The sequence below is a fragment of the Pristis pectinata genome, chromosome 14, assembly GCF_009764475.1.
Source record: "Pristis pectinata isolate sPriPec2 chromosome 14, sPriPec2.1.pri, whole genome shotgun sequence".
In the NCBI taxonomy this organism is placed as follows: Eukaryota; Metazoa; Chordata; class Chondrichthyes; order Rhinopristiformes; family Pristidae; genus Pristis; species Pristis pectinata.
The window spans coordinates 23,734,786-23,757,232 of NC_067418.1; the positions used below are offsets into that span (position 1 = coordinate 23,734,786).

General features: G+C 40.8%; 1 protein-coding gene across 1 annotated transcript; it reads right to left on the minus strand.

Moving 5' to 3' along the window:
* Nucleotides 1-279: 279 nt before the first annotated feature.
* ehf (ets homologous factor) lies at nt 280-18,199 on the minus strand. The gene is made up of 6 exons (XM_052029410.1): nt 18,089-18,199; nt 17,132-17,252; nt 16,521-16,754; nt 9,712-9,789; nt 2,511-2,706; nt 280-1,383 (listed from the first exon to the last, which is right to left on the minus strand). The coding sequence occupies exons 1-6, from the start codon at nt 18,104-18,106 to the stop codon at nt 1,299-1,301; spliced, it is 732 nt and encodes a 243-aa protein (XP_051885370.1). The 5' UTR covers nt 18,107-18,199; the 3' UTR covers nt 280-1,298.
* Between the last annotated feature and the right edge of the window lie 4,248 nt (nt 18,200-22,447).

The window sequence follows — 22,447 nt, forward strand, 5'->3', positions numbered from 1 at the left end:
ATACGAAATAATGGCTGAAGTATCTATTATTGTTATGCTTCCAGATGCACCGAACCCACTAACTTCCCTAACTCAACCACGCTTGGCTGGGTTGTACTCACTCCACATATTTTCAGCTTCAACGTACCTAAAATCCATCAGTGGTTATTCTGGCAGTTATTATGTCAAATGAAGAAAATCTATCATAGCAAAAATAATTGTAGGCAAAAAAATAATTTGAATTGTATGAGAAAAATTAATTTTATGATCATTTTAAGTGATATATAAGGCTTTACTACATTCATATTGGAAACTCTTTATTCCTCGCAGGTTGTACATTCAATATCCATAAATGCTCCACACACATTGTCACCAAGTTTCAGGGCACTGCATGCATCAAAAATTCAGTGTTTCCATATATAATTTGAACATTGCAAAAATAAACAGATACAAAAAAAAATAAAGGCATGAAAACTATGGTTTATTTTTAGCTGAGGCACTGGCCCACATAAAATAACTTGTTAAAATAGCAATATCACCAACAGTAATTTTCAGCCACTGTTCAAAAATAGTTTGCATTTTCCTATAAAGTACCAGCCAAACTCTCTCAGTAAAGCCAAGGAAATGTTGCTCTATATAGTTGCACAATATGTATAATGTTGTCATGCTGCATTGATGTATATCTTCAAATCAGAGAAGATTTGGGTTTGGCTGAATAGAGATCATTGAATTGTTGAAGTAAGCAGAGAGAAGGTATCTCTATTTATAAGAAAGAGCAAAATTAGAGGCCATTGAGAGAGGACATTCAAAAGAAACCATTGTGTGGTGAGAATATGGAACTCACAGCTAAATGGATTGAACATCTACACAGGAGAAATTAAACAAGCATCCAAGGAAGAAAAGAACTAAACTGACAGGTGAGGAAGGATGGGAAGACTGTCAAATAAATTGCACTGTACAGTCTATGGAGGTCAATGTCATAGAGATAAACAGCTGGATATCTCTGCGCATAAATGAATGATAGCTACAGGTAGATGTAGATCATAGATTTTGAACACCTGTGCATTGACTCCACAGAGCAGTTACAAAGTTAATTGCAACATAAAACAATGCAATTGAACTACTTCTTATAGACTTATTGTATGTTTCATTAAAAAAAACATTCATTGCAAGGGTTTGATTTTTAATAGGAATGTGATTATATTGCCAAGTTAAATTGATTACTGACCAAGGATAGTCCATTGTCTGAAGAGTGTATTCTAGCATAGTTTCTTATGTTGAATCAATCAGGGTTATATTTGATGAGTGAATAAAGGTTTTCATCTCCAACCGTACGCATTCCTTCCAAACTTATACATTAACCTTCTATCCACCCGTTCCAGAATCCCAGTTTTGTAATAATGCCTGAAAACAAAATAAAATGAAGTATGACAATCAAGTATTATTGGCACTAATAACATACCAGCATTTAGGATAGGTTTATGGGTGGCTCCATAATTAAAAAAGAATTGCAGCAAGAACTCAATTAACACATGTAAATAGGGTTTGCATGACATTTCTGGCATTGTTGTTTTTCTTTATATTTTGGAGTGTGTCTTTACTGCCCATCACTAACTATGCTTGAGAAAATGGTGGTGAGCCAAAGCTTAGATGGATAGGGAGTTCTAGGTACTTGTCCCAGCAATGTTTCCATGGCAGGCTAGTGTGTGTCTTGGAAGGAAACCTGCTGGTGAACCCATGCACCTAGTGCCCTGATCCATTGGTGGAAGGGATCACAGGTTTGGGGAATTAGATGGTCTGGACAAGTAACCGGAGCACATATTGTAGATATCACACACTGCAACCACAGTAGTGAAGGGAGTGAATGTTATGAGGGGAGTCCAGCAGGTTGCCCAGTCCTGGATGGTGTTGAGTGTTGGTAGAGCTGCACTTACCCAGACAAATGGGGCCTGGAGTAGCTCCAAAAAACTCTAGACATTTGTCTGTTCTGTAATATATCAGTTTTCCTTTCATTTCCCCTGTTCAGACACTACACCATCTGTCTTCCACAGGCGAGCATTTCTCAGAATTCCGTCATCATCATCTGTACCAAGTTCCTACTAAAATGATTCATAGAACTTTTCATGCCAAACTAGAATTATTCTGGAAGGCTAGTTATTCCCACTATGCCAAACAAATTTATTAGTGTTTACTGTGTACATTTACTCATGAGGTAAGTTGTTTCAGGCTCAAGAAGGAAACAGATGTTTTATTGACTCTATTCACACTTTACTGCATCAATGAATAGTTTAAGGGAAGCTTAATGCCCTCCTTTTAATATACCTCAATTTTAGATGCAACTCAATTGTAATTTTTCGAAGAATATGTCTCTCACAATGTAAACTGAACAATACCTTCAAAAATCTTTCCCTATCATAATTGAAGTGTACCTAATTAAAATTGCCTAATCCTGAAACAAGAATTACATCAAACAAACATTTCTGTTTTGAAGTTCAGCCTTATATATTTTTGTTGAAGTCGCACAATGTTACCTCAATGCTCTGCTAAGTTTTTCATAGGTCATATGCTCATTCTTTTTCCTTTGACCCCAGAGCCTGGCCAGAGAATCAGTCTTCACAACTTTGAATATTCCTTCTCTTCTGTCTTCCCACTCCAAAATGCCACTGCTTTCCTCGGGAGAGAGGAGAAGATCCCGAATGAATTCCCAAAGGTACTCTCTTTGCAGACCTTCAGGAGAAAGCAGGAATAAGAATCTTGCTTACCCATATATCATATATTCTGGTTATTATAAAAATTCTCCCCACAAATCCAAATTTGGATAATATGCATCACACTTAAATGCTTATTTATGCTTTGCTCTGAAGACTAATTAGACAAATCACGCCTACCTAGGGGCACCACCTATAACCATTGTCCATGGCGGCCCCGCATCCAGACACAAGACACACAAAGTGTCCTGGGCTCCAGTGGCATGGTCTGCACAGCAGCACAGCCTCCAATGGTGCACTCAGGCAAACCCGGTCACCAAAGTGCCCCTTTAACAGCCAGCAAAGCCTTATTCCCAGCTTTTCAGACCAGCTGTGGGGGATTTTCAACATTTCTTAGATATGTCCAACATTCAGGGGCATTTCAAAACTATTAAAATGAAATAATTTAAACATTAAATATTATGAAAAAGATTTTTAAAACAAATGCATAATTCATGTCTGACATGGAACTTTCTGACAATGTTAGCAAAGGGTGTGTTTTAAGTTATTATGGAAGATAATATGAACCAGACATGAATTAGACTTTATATAAATTAAATGTACAAGGATAACATTGTAAATAATAATTACACATGCATATAAGATTATGCTCAGGATAATATAAACTGCTAAAAATTCACATGTTGCAGTTCTCTGGCTGGAGGATGTCACTAGAGAAGCCTTTTCAATTCCTAAGGTTTAATTTTAACATTCCTCTCTTTCACTATAATTGCATGAAGGTTCACGTGTTTCAAGTAAAATCTCATCATGTTATTCATTCAATACATGTTGATATTAACAAGAGGCCTCCCACACACATTAGCAAAACTTTATTTTGAGTAAGTTGTCAATCAATTCATTCACCTGAGCCCAGTTATGGAAGTTCAAGGCTCTTCTATTGATGAGCTAACATCTGCTGTCAGTGAATGCGTATTTTAGGAATTAATCCATAGGAGAACAGCTGAGATATCAATGAGGGTCTGATAAAGAAAGCTTGAGGCCATATCTTTATCAATTAATCAATTCTGCCAGATAAAGAAAATTGACTTATCCAGACTTTGAAGAGAAACTCACTAAGCAGGCAAAATTTAATGAAGAATTAACCATTTCCTTATGCCAGCATGCAAATTCATCAAAGATAAATATGGGGCTGCACAGCAATGAATGTGCAGTGGTACACTTCCACACTAGCACCTCTCTATACATTTTCCCCTCCAGTGACATGTGGCCATTTCTCTAGTGCCATTGTTACTTCACTGCCAACAGCACTGCTTTCCTCCCTACTCCTCCAGGTCTTTTAAATATCATGACTCATCCTGTCTGGCAGAAACTGCAGTGAATGTTGCTCCTCTGGAGTTGTACCATCCGTAATTTAATACAAATAACTGCTTTGTCCTCTGTTCTTTCTTACAAAGTAAATATGCCTCTACATTCTTTGCATGGCTATACACTTAAAGCCTTGGTATTTTACAGCAACTGTATTGCATGCACCATCTGTTTGAAGCACTGGCTTAAATATATTTTAAGTAAGATGAAATGGTCACAGATTTAAAATTGTTGAAATGCAGTAGAATGGGTGCAACATCCAGCTGTGCTGCATCTGCTGTTTGAGCTCAGAAAGTGCCAAATTGATTCTAATTTGCTACCAGTGTGCACGTTGAGCCAGCCATCATGTTGACAATCAGTCTGCAATGTCACTTTGATGGAAGTGCCACCAAACTGGTGCTCGGTGCTCCTGCTAACACCATGCGTTCAGCTGGATACATGCTTGGCAGGAGAAAGAACCCCACAAGTGTTCATCACTTACTTGCTGATTGGTTTCTCACAGATTTCTACTGATTGTTGCTTTGATTGAACAATGGTATGCCATTTTCTGCAGGGAGTGGTGTCCCATGTGCTGGCTTGATTTCAAGTCATCTTCAATAACCAGTTCCAAAGTGTGCTGCATTAGTGAACATCTGTGTGGAATTTGGCATGACAGGGGGGCTGAGCAGTAGTATGCAGAGTAAGGCAAGCTGCTAGAGGAGGCAGGAGGAGGGCGAGGAAAACTCTCAGCAGCAGGCCTGGAGTTTTCACAGAGCAACTTGCTAATGTGAATCATGGTGGGGAGCAATGGACCAGATTGCTCTACATACAGAAGTACAGAACACAATGAAGATCACATGCAGGCACATATGACCTCTTGCTTCACCCCTGGCCCAACTATAAGGTAAAGAAGCAGTTCTTAATTATACTGATCTAAGAGGCCAGGTATACTTCATTCTGTCTTGCCTGATGGAGCCAGCAGAGTCAAATTCATTTCAGGTAAGTGCTTTTTCCTAACTTTATTTTAATTAACATTAATGTTTTTATTTAATTTGCATGTTAAATGTGGTTTTTAAAAATTATTTAATTATTTTCAGGTACTTTCATATGTATCTGATCATTAGAGACATTTAGGAACAGTGGTAAAGGCCTTCAACAACATGAGCCATCAGAAGATAATTAAGGAAGTCCGTGAGCAGGTCCTTTCTGCTGAATTCAATCTAGTTGTCACTGAGGTCCACTCCACTTCATAGACAGACCACAGCAGCACAGCTGTCAGGACGTTAGGAGCTGCACAACTGCACAAGGTAATCCCAGCAGAGGCGAACACCCAGCAAGAACCCGGTTATAGAGTCACAGACTTACACAGCATGGAAACAGGCCCTTTGGCCCAACTCATCCATGCCGACCAAGCTGTCTACCTGAACTAGTCCCATTTGCTTGCATTTGGCCCGTATCCCTCTAAACCTATCCTATATACCTGTCTAAACATATTTTAAGCATTGTAATTGTACCCTACATCTATAGCTTCCTCTGGCAGCTCATTCCCTATACCCATCACCTTCTGTGTGAAAAAGTTGCCGTCAGGACCCTTTTAAATCTTTTCCTTATCAACTTAAACCTATGCTCTCTAGTTTTAGACTCCCCCCTCCCCCCGGAAAAAAACTGTGACCATTCACCTTATCTATGCCCCTTGTGATTTTATATACCTGATCTGGTCCATTGAGAGAGGAAGCTGTGACTTAGTAAGAATATCCTTACTAAAGTTTGTCAGTTAAGATAAAAGTAAAGAAGGTGAAAGGGCATGCAGAAATGAGGAGCTGTGGTTACAACCAGATCATTGAATGATCTCATTGAATGACAGAGCAGGCTCAGGAGGGCAAGTGGTCTATTCTTGCTCCCAATTCACATTCACATGTAATTTCTCAACCAAAGCACCAACCTCGGGGCAAGGCAAGAGCTGTTTTGTCATCATTAGCACATGATGAATTTGTATGCATCTATCTCCTCCAGGCTTGAGCTGGTGATATTTGCAACCTATCAAAGTTTGCCATCCATTGTTGCAAAGTCACAACACTTTGTATTCCAGAAAACTGAATATATTTTCTTTCATATATTACAAGGTAGATATCCAAGGGCAAAATTGATCACAAAATGCAATTGGCCCTTTCATGTACATACGCACGGTGAAAATGTATTAAAGTCCTCTGTGCTTGGCACGTCTATATAAGGAGACTGATGGATAAGCAGAAATGACATCAATCATCATGCAAAGCACATTTAACATTGGTGCCTTAAGAATCTATATAGGCCAAACAGGAGGAAGGCCTCCTCAATCATAAGAGAAAGGAGCAGTCCTAGCCTCTCCATGGCTGGGGAGTCTTTCACTGAAGGTGACCGTAGAATCTTTTCCAATAAATCTGTTACATCCACACATTTTGGGTGAGACCATCTTTCGTCACAGGATGTGGCATGCCCCTGAACTTTCCAATTCTCTGCCCATCTCTAATGCTATTATATCTGGTCTGTCAGAGGTGTGTGGTGCCATTTTTATATCCATTCAGCCTCTCCTACCTTGGCTATACTTTAAGATCCACTACTAGTTGCTGTAATTGCCATTGAGAACCCTCCTGTTCAGATTCTTTCCATAGCTGGTGATCCTGGTTGTAAATTCAAAGCAACTGCATTGAAAACCCAGGATTCGTGATACGTGCATACAGAACTGCCAGCCCATGGCTCCAGGGTAAACTGGCCCAGCTCCTCTGTGCAACAACATTTTAGTCTACTATATGCAAAGGAATTTATAAGCCACTGTGTCCTTTCCTCACATTTGTTTCCAGGATGTGCCTATTGCCAGCAGGACAGCATTTATTGCCCAACCTTAATTGCCATTTGAGAAGGTGGTGATGAGACACAGTTTTGAACCACCATAATCTTTCTTGTGAAGGTACTCCCACAATGCTGTTAGCAGACAGTGGTGAAGATGATGGAACTGTGACATACTTCCAATTCAAGATCGTGGGAAGAATCATCCTGCTCTCTTTTTGTTCAACTAATTTCATCAGAGCAAGGTGATTAATCATCTTTATGTTAATAGTGACTGTGCACTTTTATGTGAACAATGATCCTGTTTGGCAGCTAAATATAGTTACTCAGGTTCTAAGTAATTATGAAGATACAATCACGTCATCAGTTCATCAAACAGTTTATTACAACACCCCTGCAATTGAAATAAATGGCTCTGTGGAACAAGCCCTTGATTTTTCAACTATTCTTGAGAGAGTGGTAGTCTAACCTGTACAACGAGTTTTCCTTGCACAAATTTATCGAAATTGTTGTAATATTGCCAACATCTGACCAATTCTGCATAGTTCAATGTATGCCAGTGGGAACTAGTGCATATACCCACTGTCTAACCATAACTATCAGATTTCAGTTATGGGCATTAAAATAAGAATAATTAGATTATTTTTTATGTTCATGGAATCAGAGCATTTTAGAAGTAAATGGCACAACAAGAGGCATTCATTTCATTGTGCTCAAGCTACCTGACAAAGAATTGTTCCTCATCCTAGCTCTCAGTCTACAGCATTATAAATTACAGGATATCATGTGGTCATCAAAGTATGTTGAGATTTTGCATCTATCAGGTTTGAAAGGTAGATGGGAATGTGGAGTTGAGATTACAATTAGATCAGCATGACCTTATTAAATGACAGAACAGGCTCGGGGGGCCGAGTGGTCTACTTGTGACCCTAATTCATTTGTTCGTGTGTTCATATATAGTACCCTTCCAATGAATTCAGGACTCCCACGAGTCTCTGCATAAATATATTTTCCCTTGGTCTCCTCCAATTGTTCCACTAGTTATCTTAAACCTGTTCTCCCTGGTTATGAACATTTTGGGTTTTCCTACTCACTCTATTTAGGCCTTTCATAACCCTGTGATCAGTGAGTCATAACTCATTAATTCTCAAAAAGGATCCTTGTTCACAAAACATTGCCTTCAAATTTTGTTTCCTGCAATCCATCTATTACAACAAAAGATTATATTGCTAGAGTACCTTTAACATGAATCAGAGTGTTGCCCAAAGAAAAAGAACAAATACTAAATTTGGAATTGTGATGATGTGATCAAAGTGATCAAAAGTATAGGTTTTACAAAGGCATTTAAAATTCAGGGTGAATAAGTAAGGTAAGGGTTGTAAGGACAGATTTTCAAAGTGTTGGGGTTGAAACAGCTAACATTTCTTGTCAGGACATAAGAAATAAATCATGGTAGTGTAGCGGTTACCGTAATGCTATTACAGCGCCAGCAACCCAGATTCAATTCCGGCCACTGTCTGTGAGGAGTTTGTTCGTTCTCCCTGTGTCTGCATGGGTTTCCTCCGGGTGCTCCAGTTTCCTCCCACATTCCAAAGACTTACGGGTTAGGAAATTGTGGGCATGCTATGTTGGCGCCGGAAGCGTGGCAACACTTTCGGGCTGCCCCCAGAACACTCTACACAAAAGATGCATTTCACTGTGTGTTTCAATTTACATGTGACTGATAAAGAAATCTTATCTTATCTATTGGCCATCCAGCCCCTACAGCCTGCTCATTAGATATCATGGCTGATCCCAGTTCCCTTCAATTGATTCCAAACATCTTTCAGTGCTTGCCTTGTTCTACAAGTGAATTTGATCTGGAAACAGTGAAGAATAACACAACAAGGAAATTCACTGGAATCCAAGGTTTTGGGACTGCAGTATAAAACTTGATGAAGGAGGTAGAAAGTAGGAGAGGTGTTGTATATCCACCAGAAGCCCAGAGGTCCTCCAGCCACACACTCAAAGGAGGGTGGAGGCCAAAACCAGAAGTCAAGGCTCAAGAACTTGGGTGTAAGAAGTTTGATCATATTGCATAACGTCATTTTTAATTCCCACAAACTGCCTCAGCCTGTGCTCAATGCACCACATCACAATCACTCACCTACCAACATTTTCCATCAGTCAGGACATTTATCTGGCAACATTTACACCATCATATATGTAGTCAAAAAGCAAAACAAAAATAAAAACAGAAAATGCCAGAAATACTCAGCAGGTCTTGTAGCTTCTGTGAATAGAGGAACAGAGTTAAGGTTTCAGGTTAATGGCTTTTCATCAGAACTTGGAAAGCTTACAAAACGAGCATGATTTCAGTTGAAGGGAAGGGGGATGGTGAAGAAAACAGAGAGATTATCAGTGACAGAGAGGAGACCACGAGAGACTGAATGCTGCAAACACTTGTGGTGCTGGCTGAGAGTCACAAAGTCACAGAGGCATACAGTACAGAAACAGGCCCTTCAGCCCTTCAATGTGTGCTGACCATCAACCACCCACTTACGCTGATACTACATCAATCCCATTTTATTGTCCCCACATTCTCTTCAACTCCCTTGCCTTCTCTTTGCTTTGAATAGAGTGAATGGCTCTGAGGGATTGTGGTATGTGTTAATATAGATTTTTAGAGGTGTCTTAGATGTATCAAAGCATTTGAGGAACTTTAATAGTTTTAATATATTAGTTTTAGTGGTTATTTATAGTATTTGGTTGATCTCAAAGTCAGCACCAAGTGCAGACAGCTTTCCATTGACTGCAAAATCTCCCCCAGTGGATCTGTTGCGATCCTTCAGGATAATCCCAGAATATAACTCACCATCTACTGCAGTTGGAGAATTGCAGAATCTTCTACTTCCTGTATGATGTTGTGAATTTTTCTCCCATCTCGAAGTGCCTTAGAATGGGAAACATATGTCAGTGAAATATTTTTTGAGTTTATCTGAATAATTTTTACACATTATTTTATTCTCTATGCAATTCCCGCCATTCCAAAATATTTTGTCCTCAATTAGTTTTAAAAGCTTACAATGTAAGGGTCAAAAATTACATTTATTTAGATATTTTCTCATCGAGTTATAGTCATAGAGTCACACAGCATAGTAATAGGCCCTTTGGCCCTCTATGTCTGTGCTGACCAGCAAGTGCCCATCTATACCAATCCCACTTGCCAGCACTCAGTCTTCTCTGCCTCATGGTGTTTTGTGTTCATCTAAATTATTCTTAAATGTTGTTAGAGTACTTGTCTCCACCTCTCTTTATTTTTCCTACTTGAGATGTGGGTATCATTATTGGTGAGGCCAGTGTTTATTGTCCATCATTAACTGCCCTTGAGAAGTCTGTGGTAAATTATAATCTTGAACTATGACAGCTGGTGTGAAGAAGTTATTCCCACTTAGATCAGAAGGGGAGTTTTAAGAATTTTATCCTTGAGTTGATGAAGTACCACTGATACATGAACAGTGTTGCTTCATCATCTCTAGGATAAAAATCACCATCTCAAGGAGGTAAAAACACCATATCTAGGAGGTGGTGTTTCTCTGTGCCTTCTGACCTTTTTCTTCTGGATGGAAGAGGCGATGAATTTTGGAGGTCACACAAGGAGCATGTTGTAGCTACCTACCAATGTCCACACACTTGCATTTATTGATTGAGGTGAATATGCCTCACTTACACAAGGGGTTAGCTCAGACATAGAACATAACAGCACAGTACAGGCCCTTCAGCCCCACAGCCTGCTCTAAGATCTATATAACCCTTCCCTCCCACATAGACCTCCATTTTTCTATCATTCATGTGTCTATCTAAGAATATCTTAAATGTCCCTAATGTATCTGCCTCCATAACCTCTGCCAACAGTGTGTTCCACGCACCCACCACTCTCTGTGTAAAAAACATACCTCTGACATCCCCCCATACCTTCCTCCAATCACCTTAAAATTATGCCCACTCGTGTTAGCCTTTTTTGTTGTGGGAAAAAAGTCTTTGACTGTCCACTTGATCTATGCCTCTTTTCTTGTACAGCTCTATCAAGTCCCCTCTCATCCTCCTTCGCTCCAAAGGGTCCAACATCCTGGCGGGAATGTTTAATATAGCTGTTGCAGAGGGTTTAAACTAATCTGACAGGGGGATGGAAACCAGGATGTTAGGATACAAGATGTTAGGGTAAGGGAGGAGGTTTATAGAAACAAGTCCAAGACAGTGTGCAGTGAGGATGGCAAGAAGGACAGGCAGGTGAAAAGTCAGGATAATTTGCTGAACAATAGAAGTACAACAAAATCAATAGCAGATACTGGACTAAATGTACTATATTTAAATGCACGTAGCATTAGGAATAAAGTAGATGACCTAATGGCACAACTACTGATTAATAAATACAACATTGTGGCAATCACCGAGTCATGGCTTTATGACAGATGTGATTGGGAACTAAATGTCCAGGGGTACACAGTGTATAGGAAAGATAGGCGGGTAGGCAGAGGGGGTGGTGTGGCCATGATGGTTAGTAATGATATAAAATCAATAGAAAGGAAGGACATTGGGTCAGAAGAGGTGGAATCTTTATGGGTGGAGCTAAGAAATAGCAAGGGTAAAAGGACAATAGTAGCAGTTATATATAGGCCCCCTAATAGCAGTCAGGAAGTGGACTATAAGTTGCAGTTAGAAATAGAAAAAGTGTGTCAGAGTGACAACGTTAACATAATTATGGGGGATTTTAACATGGTGGACTGGGAAGTCCAGCAAGGCAGTAGATCTCAGGAGAGTGAGTTTGTGGAATGTCTACGGGACGGCTTTTTGGAGCAACTTGTTGATGAGCTGTTTTGGATTGGGTGCTGTGTAACGAACCGGAGGTGATTAGGGAACTAAAGATAAAGGAACCATTAGGAACTAGTGACCACAATATGACTGAGTTCAGTTTCAAATTTGAGAAGGAGAAGCTGATAACTGGTGTATCGATTTTTCAGTGGAACTAAGGAAATTACAGTGGTATGAGAGAGGAGCTGGCCCAAATTGACTGGAAGAGTAAGCTTGCTGGAAGGACGGCAGAGCAGAAATGGATGGAATTTCTACAAGAAATAAGGAAAATGCAGGATAGATATATTCCAAGAAAAAAGGTTTTGAATGGAAAAAAGGCATAAATGTGGATAACGAGAGAGGTGAAGGCTAAAATAAAAGCAAAAGAGAGGGCATACAAGGAAGCAAAAATTAGTGGGAAAACAGAAGACTGGGAAACTTTTAAAAACCTGCAGAAAGAAACTAAGAAGGTCATTAGGAAAGAAAAGCTGAATTATGAAAGGAAGTTGGCAGATAACATTCCAAAGGATACTAAGAGTTTTTTTAAATATATAAGGAGTAAAAGAGAGACATGGGTTGATATAGGACCAATTGATAACGGTGCGGGAGAGATTATAATGGATGATAAAGAGATGGCAGAGGAATTAAATGAGTATTTTGCATTGGTCTTCACTGTGGAGGACATCAGCAATATACCGGATAGTCAGGTGTCTCAAGGAAGGGAACCGAGTTCAATTAAGATTACTAGAAAGAAGGTGCTAGGAAAGCTAAATGGACTAACGACTGGTAAGTCTCCCGGACCGGATGAGGTACATCCCTGGGTTCTGAAGGAGGTGGCTTTAGAGATAGCGGAGGCATTGGTGATAATTTTCCAGGAATCGATAGACTCCGGCATGGTTCCGGAGGACTGGAGGGTCGCAAATGTAGTTCCACTGTATAAGAAAGGAGGGAGGCAGCATAAAGGAAATTACAGACCCATTAGTCTGACATTGGTGGTGGGAAAGTTATTAGAATCGATCCTCAAGGATGAGGTTATGGAATACCTAGAGGTGCAAGGCAAGATAGGTCCAAGCCAACATGGTTAGGTGAAGGGAAGATCCTGCCTGACCAATCTATTGGAGTTTTTTGAAGAAATGTCAGGTAGGGTGGATAAGGGAGAGGTGGTAGATGTTATGTATTTAGACTTTCAAAAGGCCTTCGACAAGATGCCGCACAAGAGACTGATTAATGAGAGGTCATGGAACTACAGGTAGGACAACAGAATGGGTGAAGCATTGGCTGGTTGGCAGAAAGCAAAGGGTGGGAATAAAAGGATCTCGTTCTGGTTGGCTACCGGTTACTAGTGGTGTTCCGCAGGGGTCGGTGTTGGGGCCGCTTCTTTTTACCCTGTACATTAACGATTTGGTTGATGGAGTAAATGGTTTTGTGGCTAAGTTTGTAGATGACAGCAAGATAGGTGGAGGAGTAGAGAGTATTGAGGAGACAGGAAGGTTGCAGAGAGATCTAGATAATTTAGGAGAATGGGCAAGGAAATGGCAGATGAGATTCAATGTTGAGAAATGTGCCGTTTCCGCCCCCCCCCCCCCCCCCCCACATTTATCTCCTTCTATTCACATCTCCCCAGAGAGACTGGTTGCAACTAACAGGCCTTCACTGCCCATTCCCAGCCTACACCCTCACCCTCTGCTTCACAACCTCCCTTGGTCTCCAGCCTATTTCAGACATTCACTTTATTTTCTCTCCACCCCTCCCCCATTCTTTACAATTTAAAACGTTTGTTTTCCAACTTTTCCTAATTCTGAGGAAAGGTTATTGATCTGAAACTTTACATCTGTTTCTCCCTCTATAGATGCTGCCTGATCGGCTGAGTATTTCCGGCAGCTTCTGTTTTTATTTCACATTTTCAGCACCTACAGTTTTTTGCATTTTGATTAGTCTCTAACTTATCTCATTTGTTATTTGTGAGGGCTTGAGGGCATTGATTGTGCAATTTTGTTTTTCTATCAAACACAGTGATTGCGCTACATGACAACGTATTAGCTATGAGCCATAAGAGGGTTATGTAGGTACACGTTCTCTTTTTTTAGTCTACGTATCATCTCATTTGATGGGCAATGTTGTTTTGTAATGTCAGAATAGGCTAATATTCAAAACGATCAACCTGGATTTCTGTAGCATCCTAATCTGGGAAAGCATCCAAAAATACTGAGGCATTAGGTAAAAATACAAATGTCAAACTAAGGAAGAAAAAAAAATTGAAATGTTGTGAAAAGTTCGGTCAAGTAGATGCGCACAAGAATGTACATAAGGAAAAAGGAGAAGGAGTAGGTCACTGGGCCCCTCAAGCCTGCCCTGCCATTCAACATGATCAAGGCTGATCTGTACCAGGTCTCAGCTCCTCCTCTGTGTCCATTCCATATAGCCCACAATTCCCCAATGTTTCAAAACGTTATATTTCTCCTCCTTAAATATCTCCAGTGATCTCATCTCCACAGCTCTCTGGTGTAGGGAATTCCAAAGATTCATCACCCATTGTGAAAAAAAATTACGATGCAGATCAGTTTTACACAACTGTCCCCTTAAATTGCAACTATGTCACCTCACTCAAGACTTCCAGTAAGGATCTAGTATGTTTCTTCTTCTAAACTCCAAAGAACACAGATCTAAATTTTTAGCCATTGTGACTGGACAACCTCTCATCCCAATTAGCCTAATGAATCTCTTCTGGACAGGCTCCAATGCTAGTAGATCCTTCCTTAAATAAAGAAAGTACTTATAAATAAATTGTATACAACACTCCAGATCCAGCATCACCAACACCCTGTATTATTGTAACAATATATCTCTATTTTTATTCTCTAACTCCTTTGCAATGAAGGGCAATATGTCATGACCCGTTTCACCGGCATGTTGACTTCTTGTGTTTCATGTATAAAACTACCTAAATCCCTTGCAGTCCCTCTTCATTCAGACAACAGTCTGCCTTTTGAGTCCTCCTACTGAAGTGTGTGACATCATACTTTACTTCATTAAACTCCATTTACCAAGCTTTCACCCACTCATTCAACCTATCTATATCTTGTTGGAGAGTTTAAATATCCGCATCGCAGCATACCCTCCCATCTATATTCATATCACTAGCAAACTTAGGTACCCTACACTCTGAGGTACCCTGTCCTCTGAGTCATTAATGTAGCTAGTAAATAATTGAGGGCCAAGGACTGATCCTTGAGGCACTCCACTAGTTACGTCCTTCTATTCTGAAAAAGATCCTTTTTTAATCAACTATTTGATTTCTGTGTATTAACTAATGTTCAATCCCTGAAACATCAACCATCCCTTTGCCTTCACAGATGCTGCTTGACCTGTTAAGTTCTTTCACCAATTTATTTTTTGCTCCCGATTCTAGCAAATGCAGTTGCTTGTGTCTTCAGTCCCTGTTAACACACTTCCCCTGATACCACGAGCTATACCACTGTTCTTGGAGGAATCTCAGATGGCGACAAGGAGGCATACAGGAGTGAGATAGATCGGCTGGTTGATTGGTGTCGCAACAACAACCTCTCACTCAGCGTCAGCAAAAGCAAGGAATTGATTGTGGACTTCAAGAAAGGGAAGTCGGGAGAACACACACGAATCCTTATTGCGGGGTCAGTGGTGGAAAGGGTGAGCAGCTTCAAATTCCTGGAGGATCCATCCTGGGCATGATACATTGATGCTATCATGAAGAAGGCACACCAGCAGCTCTACTTCGTTAGGAGTTTGAGGAGATTTGGTATGTCACCAAAGACTCTTAGAAATTTCAATTGATGTACAGTGGAGAGCATTCTGACTGGTTACATCACAACCTGGCATGGAGGCTCCAATGCACAGGATTGCAAGAGGCTGCAGAGGGATATGGACTCAGGCAGCTCCATCATGGGCACAACTCTCCCCACCATCGAGGATGTCTTCAAGAGGCAATGCCTCAAGAAGGCAGCATCCATCACTAAGGACCCTCACCATCCAAGACATGCCCTCTTCTCGTTACTACCATAGGGAAGGAGATACAGGAGCCTGAAGACCCACACTCAACAATTTAGGAACAGCTTCTTCCCCCTCCACCATCAGATTTCTGAATGGTCCATGAACCCATGAACACTACTTCGTTATTCCTCTTTTGCACTATTTATTTATTTTTGTAACTTATAGTAATTTTTATGTCTTTATGTCTTGCACTGTACAGCTGCCACAAAACTACAAATTTCATGACATATATCAGTGATAATAAACCTGATTCTGATTCTGTTGAAACTGCTACTCTCTATGCAAGTGAAAGGATCTGCACTGGGTCCAGTATATCACAGATTTATCAGAAGGATTTTGCAGCATAACTGCTTGATGACTGGTGTTCTGCTGCCGGACTCCATGAGGAGTTCAATGTCAGAGAGTAATCAGAATGACAGCGAGGACCTCTCAAGTAGTTCAGCAGCACTTCCATGTTCCCCTGAGAGGTCCTTGGATGTGTTGTAGATTTTCAGTCTGGCCTCCACAAAATTGCTGTGCTCAGCTGCCTTATAGTGATCAGAATCAGAAACTTGAGTTAATCCATTTTCTGACATGCCAGGGATCATGAAGGCCTGTTGCAATTTTCCCATCATCACTCTGGCTATAACCAACTAATAAAGCATAAACCAACACTGAACCTGTGATATTCTAGCCTGCATATCATGGTATTGCACCAAAAGTTTACTTTCAGAATGTACAAACATCATACTATTTCCTTTGCCATGATTGTCAAGTTTTGCTTTTTGTTTAACAATTAACGATATTAAAAGAGGTGAAAACTCTAACCTTTTCCTTTTATTTGTTCCAGAACAGAGTGAAGCACCTCTCCGATGTCCCCAGCTATGCTGATGAACTGCTGCAGAGTCATGCTGCAAAGCTGCTTGCCACTAAGATTGAACTTGGAGAAGGGAATGCAGTTTGCATCCAGTTTATACTGATCACAACAGAATTGTAGCCATTCCCAAACCTGCCACTTACACCATTGTTCAGGAATAGTCGAGGTCCAGGATGCATAAGAAACTGAAACAAAGCACAGCTTCTTATTTCAATGTGGATGACTTAAATGCAAATATATTATGATCTTACTTAAGTGTACTCGTAACCATCATTTACACAAGAATACAATAATCACTGTTCTACTTGCAATTCTTCCTGCTCTTCATAGCAAAATCTACATAACTGTGACATAATGTTGTCTCGTTCTGTTACACATCTATTCCTTAGCCTTATGGTAAAAGAAAAATAAGTAGATAAAGTCAAATTTTGGGGGAGTTTGTCTGTCTTACAGATTTATTAGAAGAGTCTCCAGAATCTACTTTTAGATATTTTATATAATTAAATAACTTCTGTAAAAGGCCAGCCTGACGATTGTCTAAGCATTAAACATGAGTTCTTACTTCCATGCTCCTTGTAGCAGGGGAATCCCACATGTTCATAAAGAACTGGTGAAGTGAAAGGGCTGCAAAGAGTTAGGTCCCTTGAGTAGCCGTGGTAGCCAAAATAATCTAACATCATGCTCTGAAATGTAATTAAACAAGTTAATTCCTCTACTCCAAATAAAATTTCTTCACAAGAGCAACATAAAAGTCATGAAATTTTTGTGGGCAATGCTGGCAAGTCAATGCGTAACTCGTGGGTATAGCATTCTGCCGTCCACTCTTTCTGTGAATCTGTTCATACGCGGTTTATCAGAGCAGTGAGAAAGGATATATGTTATGCATTGATCTGCTGATGTCATCTCTTCCCTTTCCCAATTGTTTCTCAACTTTCTTGCTCACCCCATTCCCCGATCTCTACCTCTTCTCCCAACCACCCTCTACCACCCCCCACCACTTTGCTTCTCCTGATCTCCTCCCGCTCCCAACTGCTTCTCACCTCCCAGTGGTTGCCACTGCCTCTCTTAAATCCCATATAGTAATTGAAATCCTCTTTCATGACAAGCTGCCTTAGAAACAACAGCAGGGGTCCACAGATCATTGGTCTTGTATAAATAATGCTCAATTTTTAATACCCCAGAGCCACACGTATTCCGGACAAGAATATTCCCCGCATCCAGTTTAAAGAACAGTCCAATGCAAACTATTTTTTAATATTTGATGACAGCACATTGTTTGCTGTCTTAATATATGACTCAAATGAGTGAAATTATATGCCAAAATAATACACGAAGGAATCACGTGCAAACCAGTCTTGAAGGTATCCAGGGGAAGGAAGCAATCTGTTCTGAAATTTTCCCAAACTACTGAGATTGAATTCTCTGAGTCTAAACTACTTTTACTTTGCAACTTCTTTAATTTGTAAGTTTATTATATTTCTATAGTAGAAAAAATATATTTAAAAATGAAACTACTCACTCGTAACCAAGTAAACATGTAGAATAAACAGCAGCCCCACAGAGATTTATAGTCCAGTAATTTCCGTCAGCGAGAGAAGAACTTTCCCATCTCTGATTAAATCATTTTATTTATAAACAACACACCTCTTTGAGGTCACGTAATATTCTTTTATGATGTAAACTAGTTCATGGAAAAATTCCACTGAACTAGATTGACAGAGTGTCCTGTGTTCTGACTTTAAAGTGCCTCAGAGGAGTAATTTAATATCTCTGTCTGCAGAATGCAAATATGTAGTGTGATCCTAAAGTATATTCCAACAATTACTTCAAGTTTGTTGTCCTGAATGTCCACTCTCACTATATATCAGAAAGTGGCAGTCAGCATTGAGGGAGATCAGGACCAGGGGGAACTAGAAAATCACATCACCAAAGTTATAATTGAAGTCATTCATAAAATGGAGATAAAAGTGAAAAATGATAGATATATTTCCAAGAACAGGGAGCATCAATCGAGAGTAACAGAGTTGACAGTGGTCTCCCATCAGAACTTGAATTGACCACAAACCTTGGCTCAATTTCTCTTTTCCCAAATGATGCCTAAATAGATCAGATTTCTGACACCAGCAGCATTTTATTTTATAAGAACATAATAGAACTAGCAGGTCATTTGACCCTTCATGCCCCCTCCACCACTAAAAAGGGTCATAGCTGATACTTTACCTCAGTGCCACCTCTCTGCAGTAACCCTTGATTCTTTTAATATCCAAAAGTCTATATAGAGTCAGAGTCATACAGCGTGGAAACAGGTCCTTCAACCCAACTGGTCTGTGCCAACCAAGATGCCATCCAAGCTAGGACTCAACACCTCCCTCTGTAACTGGATCCTTGACTTTCTAACAAACAGACCGCAATCGGTGAGGATAGGCAGCAATACCTCTGACACGATTATTCTCACAACACTGGTGCCCCAGAAGGCTGCGTCCTCAGCCCTCTACACTCATGACTGTGTGGCCAGATTCTGCTCTAACTCCATCTACAAATCTGCAGATGATACCACTGTTGTAGGCCGTATCTCAAACAGCAATGAGGTGGAGTACGGGAAGGAGATAGAGAGCTTAGTGGAATGGTGTCATGACAACAACCTTTCCCTCAATGTCAACAAAAGAGCTGGTCATTGACCTCAGTAAAGGGGGCGGTATACATGCAGCTGTCTACATCAACGGTGCTGAGGTTAAGAGGGTTGAGAGCTTCAAGTTTCTGGAAGTCAACATCACCAACAGCTTGTCCTGGTCAAACCACGTAGATGCCATGGCCAAGAAAGCCCACCAGCGCCTCTACTTCCTCAAGAGGCTAAAGGAATTTGGTTTGTCCCCTTTGACTCTCACCAACTTTTACCGCTGCACCATAGAAAGCATCCTATCTGGATGTATCATGGCTTGGTACAGCAACTGCTCCGCCCAGGACCGCAAGAAACTGCAGAGAGTTGTGGACACAGCCCAGCACACCACGGACACCAGCCTCCCCTCCTTGGACTCTGTCTTTACCTCTCGTTGTCTTGGCGAAGCAGCCAGCATAATCAAAGACCCCACCCACCCAGGACATTCTCTCTTCTCTCCTCTTCCATTGGGTAGAAGATACAGGAGCCTGAGGGCATGTACCACCAGACGTAAGGACAGCTTCTACCCCACTGTGATAAGACTATTGAACGGTTCCCTTATACAATGAGATGGACTATGACTTCACGATCTACCTTGTTGTGACCTTGCACCTTATTGCACTGCACTTTCTCTGTAGCTGTGACACTTTACTCTGTATTCTGTTATTGTTTTTACCTGTACTACATCAATGCACTCTGTACTAACTCAATGTAACTGTACTGTGTAATGAATTGACCTGTACGATCAGTATGCAAGATAAGTTTTTCACTGTACCTCGGTACAAGTGACGATAATAAACTGAAACCAATACCAATACCAATTTGCCAGCTATTGGCCCATATCCTTCTAAACCTTTCCTATCCATGTACCTGTCCAACTATTTTTTAAAAGTTGTTATTGTACCTGCCTCAACCACTTCCTCTGGCAGCTAATTCCACATATGTACCACCCTCTGTGTAAAAAAAGTTGCCCCTGAAGTTCCTATTAAATCTTTCCCCTCTCAACAACCTGTTCTCCCTGGGTTATGGGAGGGTTCTGTTCCTGTGAATCCCTCATAACTTGGAAAGTTCGCAAGCCAGAATTGCAGCTGTGAACCAAGATCTCACGCAGCAAAAGATGCCTGCAGCCCACAGCAGCCAGCAAATCCACGCTGCCGGTCTCCTAAACACTCGGTCGTATGTCCAGGCTGTACATCAGTCGGGTATTTGTAAGCTGGGTATTGATCTGTGACTCCATAGACCTCTTGGGTAGAGCATTCCAAAGATTCACCACCTTCTTCTCGTCTCAATCCTAAATGAATGACATCTTTTTTTGAGACTGTGACCCACGACTCTAGAGAACACAGCCAAAAGAAACATCATCCCTTCATTACCCTCTCAAGCCCCGTAAGAATATTGCATGTTTCAATGAAATCGACTTTCATGTTTCAAAACTGTAGCCAGTACAGGCCTAACTTGCTTAATCTTTCCTCATACAACAATTCCCACATCCAAGGGATCACTCTGGTGAACTGTTCTAGCATTCCGTCAATCACAAGTAGATAAGGGGTGTATTATAAATTGTTATGATAGATATTCATTGCAGACCATATTAGCTCTGGTACACGTAATACACTTTCAACAAAGGGAAATTAGTTTTAAGGTATGGTTTTGTGACATTTTTGTATGATTTCACATTTTCGTATCATAGTGATTAAAATATGATTCTCATTTCTGCTACATTTTTTTCTTGCAAGTAGGCTAAATAGAATTCATTTTTATATTTGAGAGCAACTTTCAGAAATCATTTGAATGTCTCTGTCAGCCAGAGAACAGGAGATGGAAAAGCAAGAACAACAGAGGCATCAATAGGGAACCTTCTGGGCTACCTTTAATTTGTATGACAGAGGTAAACATAAAATATGCTCCTTGCTACTTAGGAAGGAGGAGGTCGATCGCCACTGCTTTCTCTTCATGTTCCATGGCAGTTTTTAGGTGGAATGCATTTTTTTTGCAGCCAAAGCAGGAATGCTGCTACTTCAAATATTAAGATACTAAGGAACAAGAATAGATCGGGTAAGGTCCAGCAGTTTACAGGTACAGCTGTAGGGAATCTATTGGAGAAATTCAGAAAAGAGGGCCTCTTCTTCAATGACTTAGGGATACCAAGAAAATCAATACATGTGCATGTTGATAAGTATCGCGTGTGAAGGTAATCAGAATTATCTCCTGCAGCTGACTGCAGTTCAGCTACAATTGACCCCATCAAAAGTCAGAGTTGTAGAGCAATACAGCACGGATACAGGCCCTGCAACCCAACAGGTCCATGCCGACCATGGTGCTCACCTTGCTAGACCCAATTTCCTGAGTTCGGCCCATATCCTTCCAGGCCTCTCCCCTTCATGTTCTTATCCAAGAGCTTCTTAAATGATACTATTGTACCTGCCTCAAGCATTTCCTCTGGCAGCTCATTCCATATACTCACCACCCTCTGCGTGAAAAAGTTGCCCTTCAGGTCCCTTTTAAATCTTTCCCCTCACCCTAAATCTATGGCCCCTAGTTTTGGACTCCCCTACCCTGGGGAAAAGACTGTTACTGTCCACCTTATCCATGTCTCTCATAATTTTAAACACTTCTATAAAGTCGCCCCTCATTCTCCTACATTCCAAGGAATAAAGACCTCCCCTGGCCAACCTCTCCCTATAACTCAGGCCCTCTAGTCCTGGCAACATCCTCGTAAATCTTTTCTGCACTCTTTCCAGTTTAACCACGTCTTTCCTGTAACAGGGTGACCAAAACTGTACACACTGCTCCAAGTGAGGCCTCACCAACAACTTATACAACTGCAACATAATGTTCCAACTATTATACTCAATGCCCTGACTGATGAAGTCCAGCATACTAAACACCTTTTTCACTTTCCTGTCTACCTGTGACACCACTTTCAACGAACTAGGTCCCTCTGTTTCATCACACTCCCTAGAGCCCAATCATTCATAGTATAAGTCCTCCTCTGGTTTGACTTTCTAAAATGCATCACCTCACACTTATCCGTTGTAGCGGCCAGCTACACACCACGAAATGAAGACACAGAGTCGCTGGTTTCAAAATCGGAGGTCGAATGCCGACCAGGGCGCGGTGCGCCTTTAATAGCTGAAAAATTCCCGCACTACAGTTCCCGCGCTGACGTCACGCGCAGGTCACCCGACCTTCCCCCGCGCGGGCTTTCCCAGCCCAACGCTG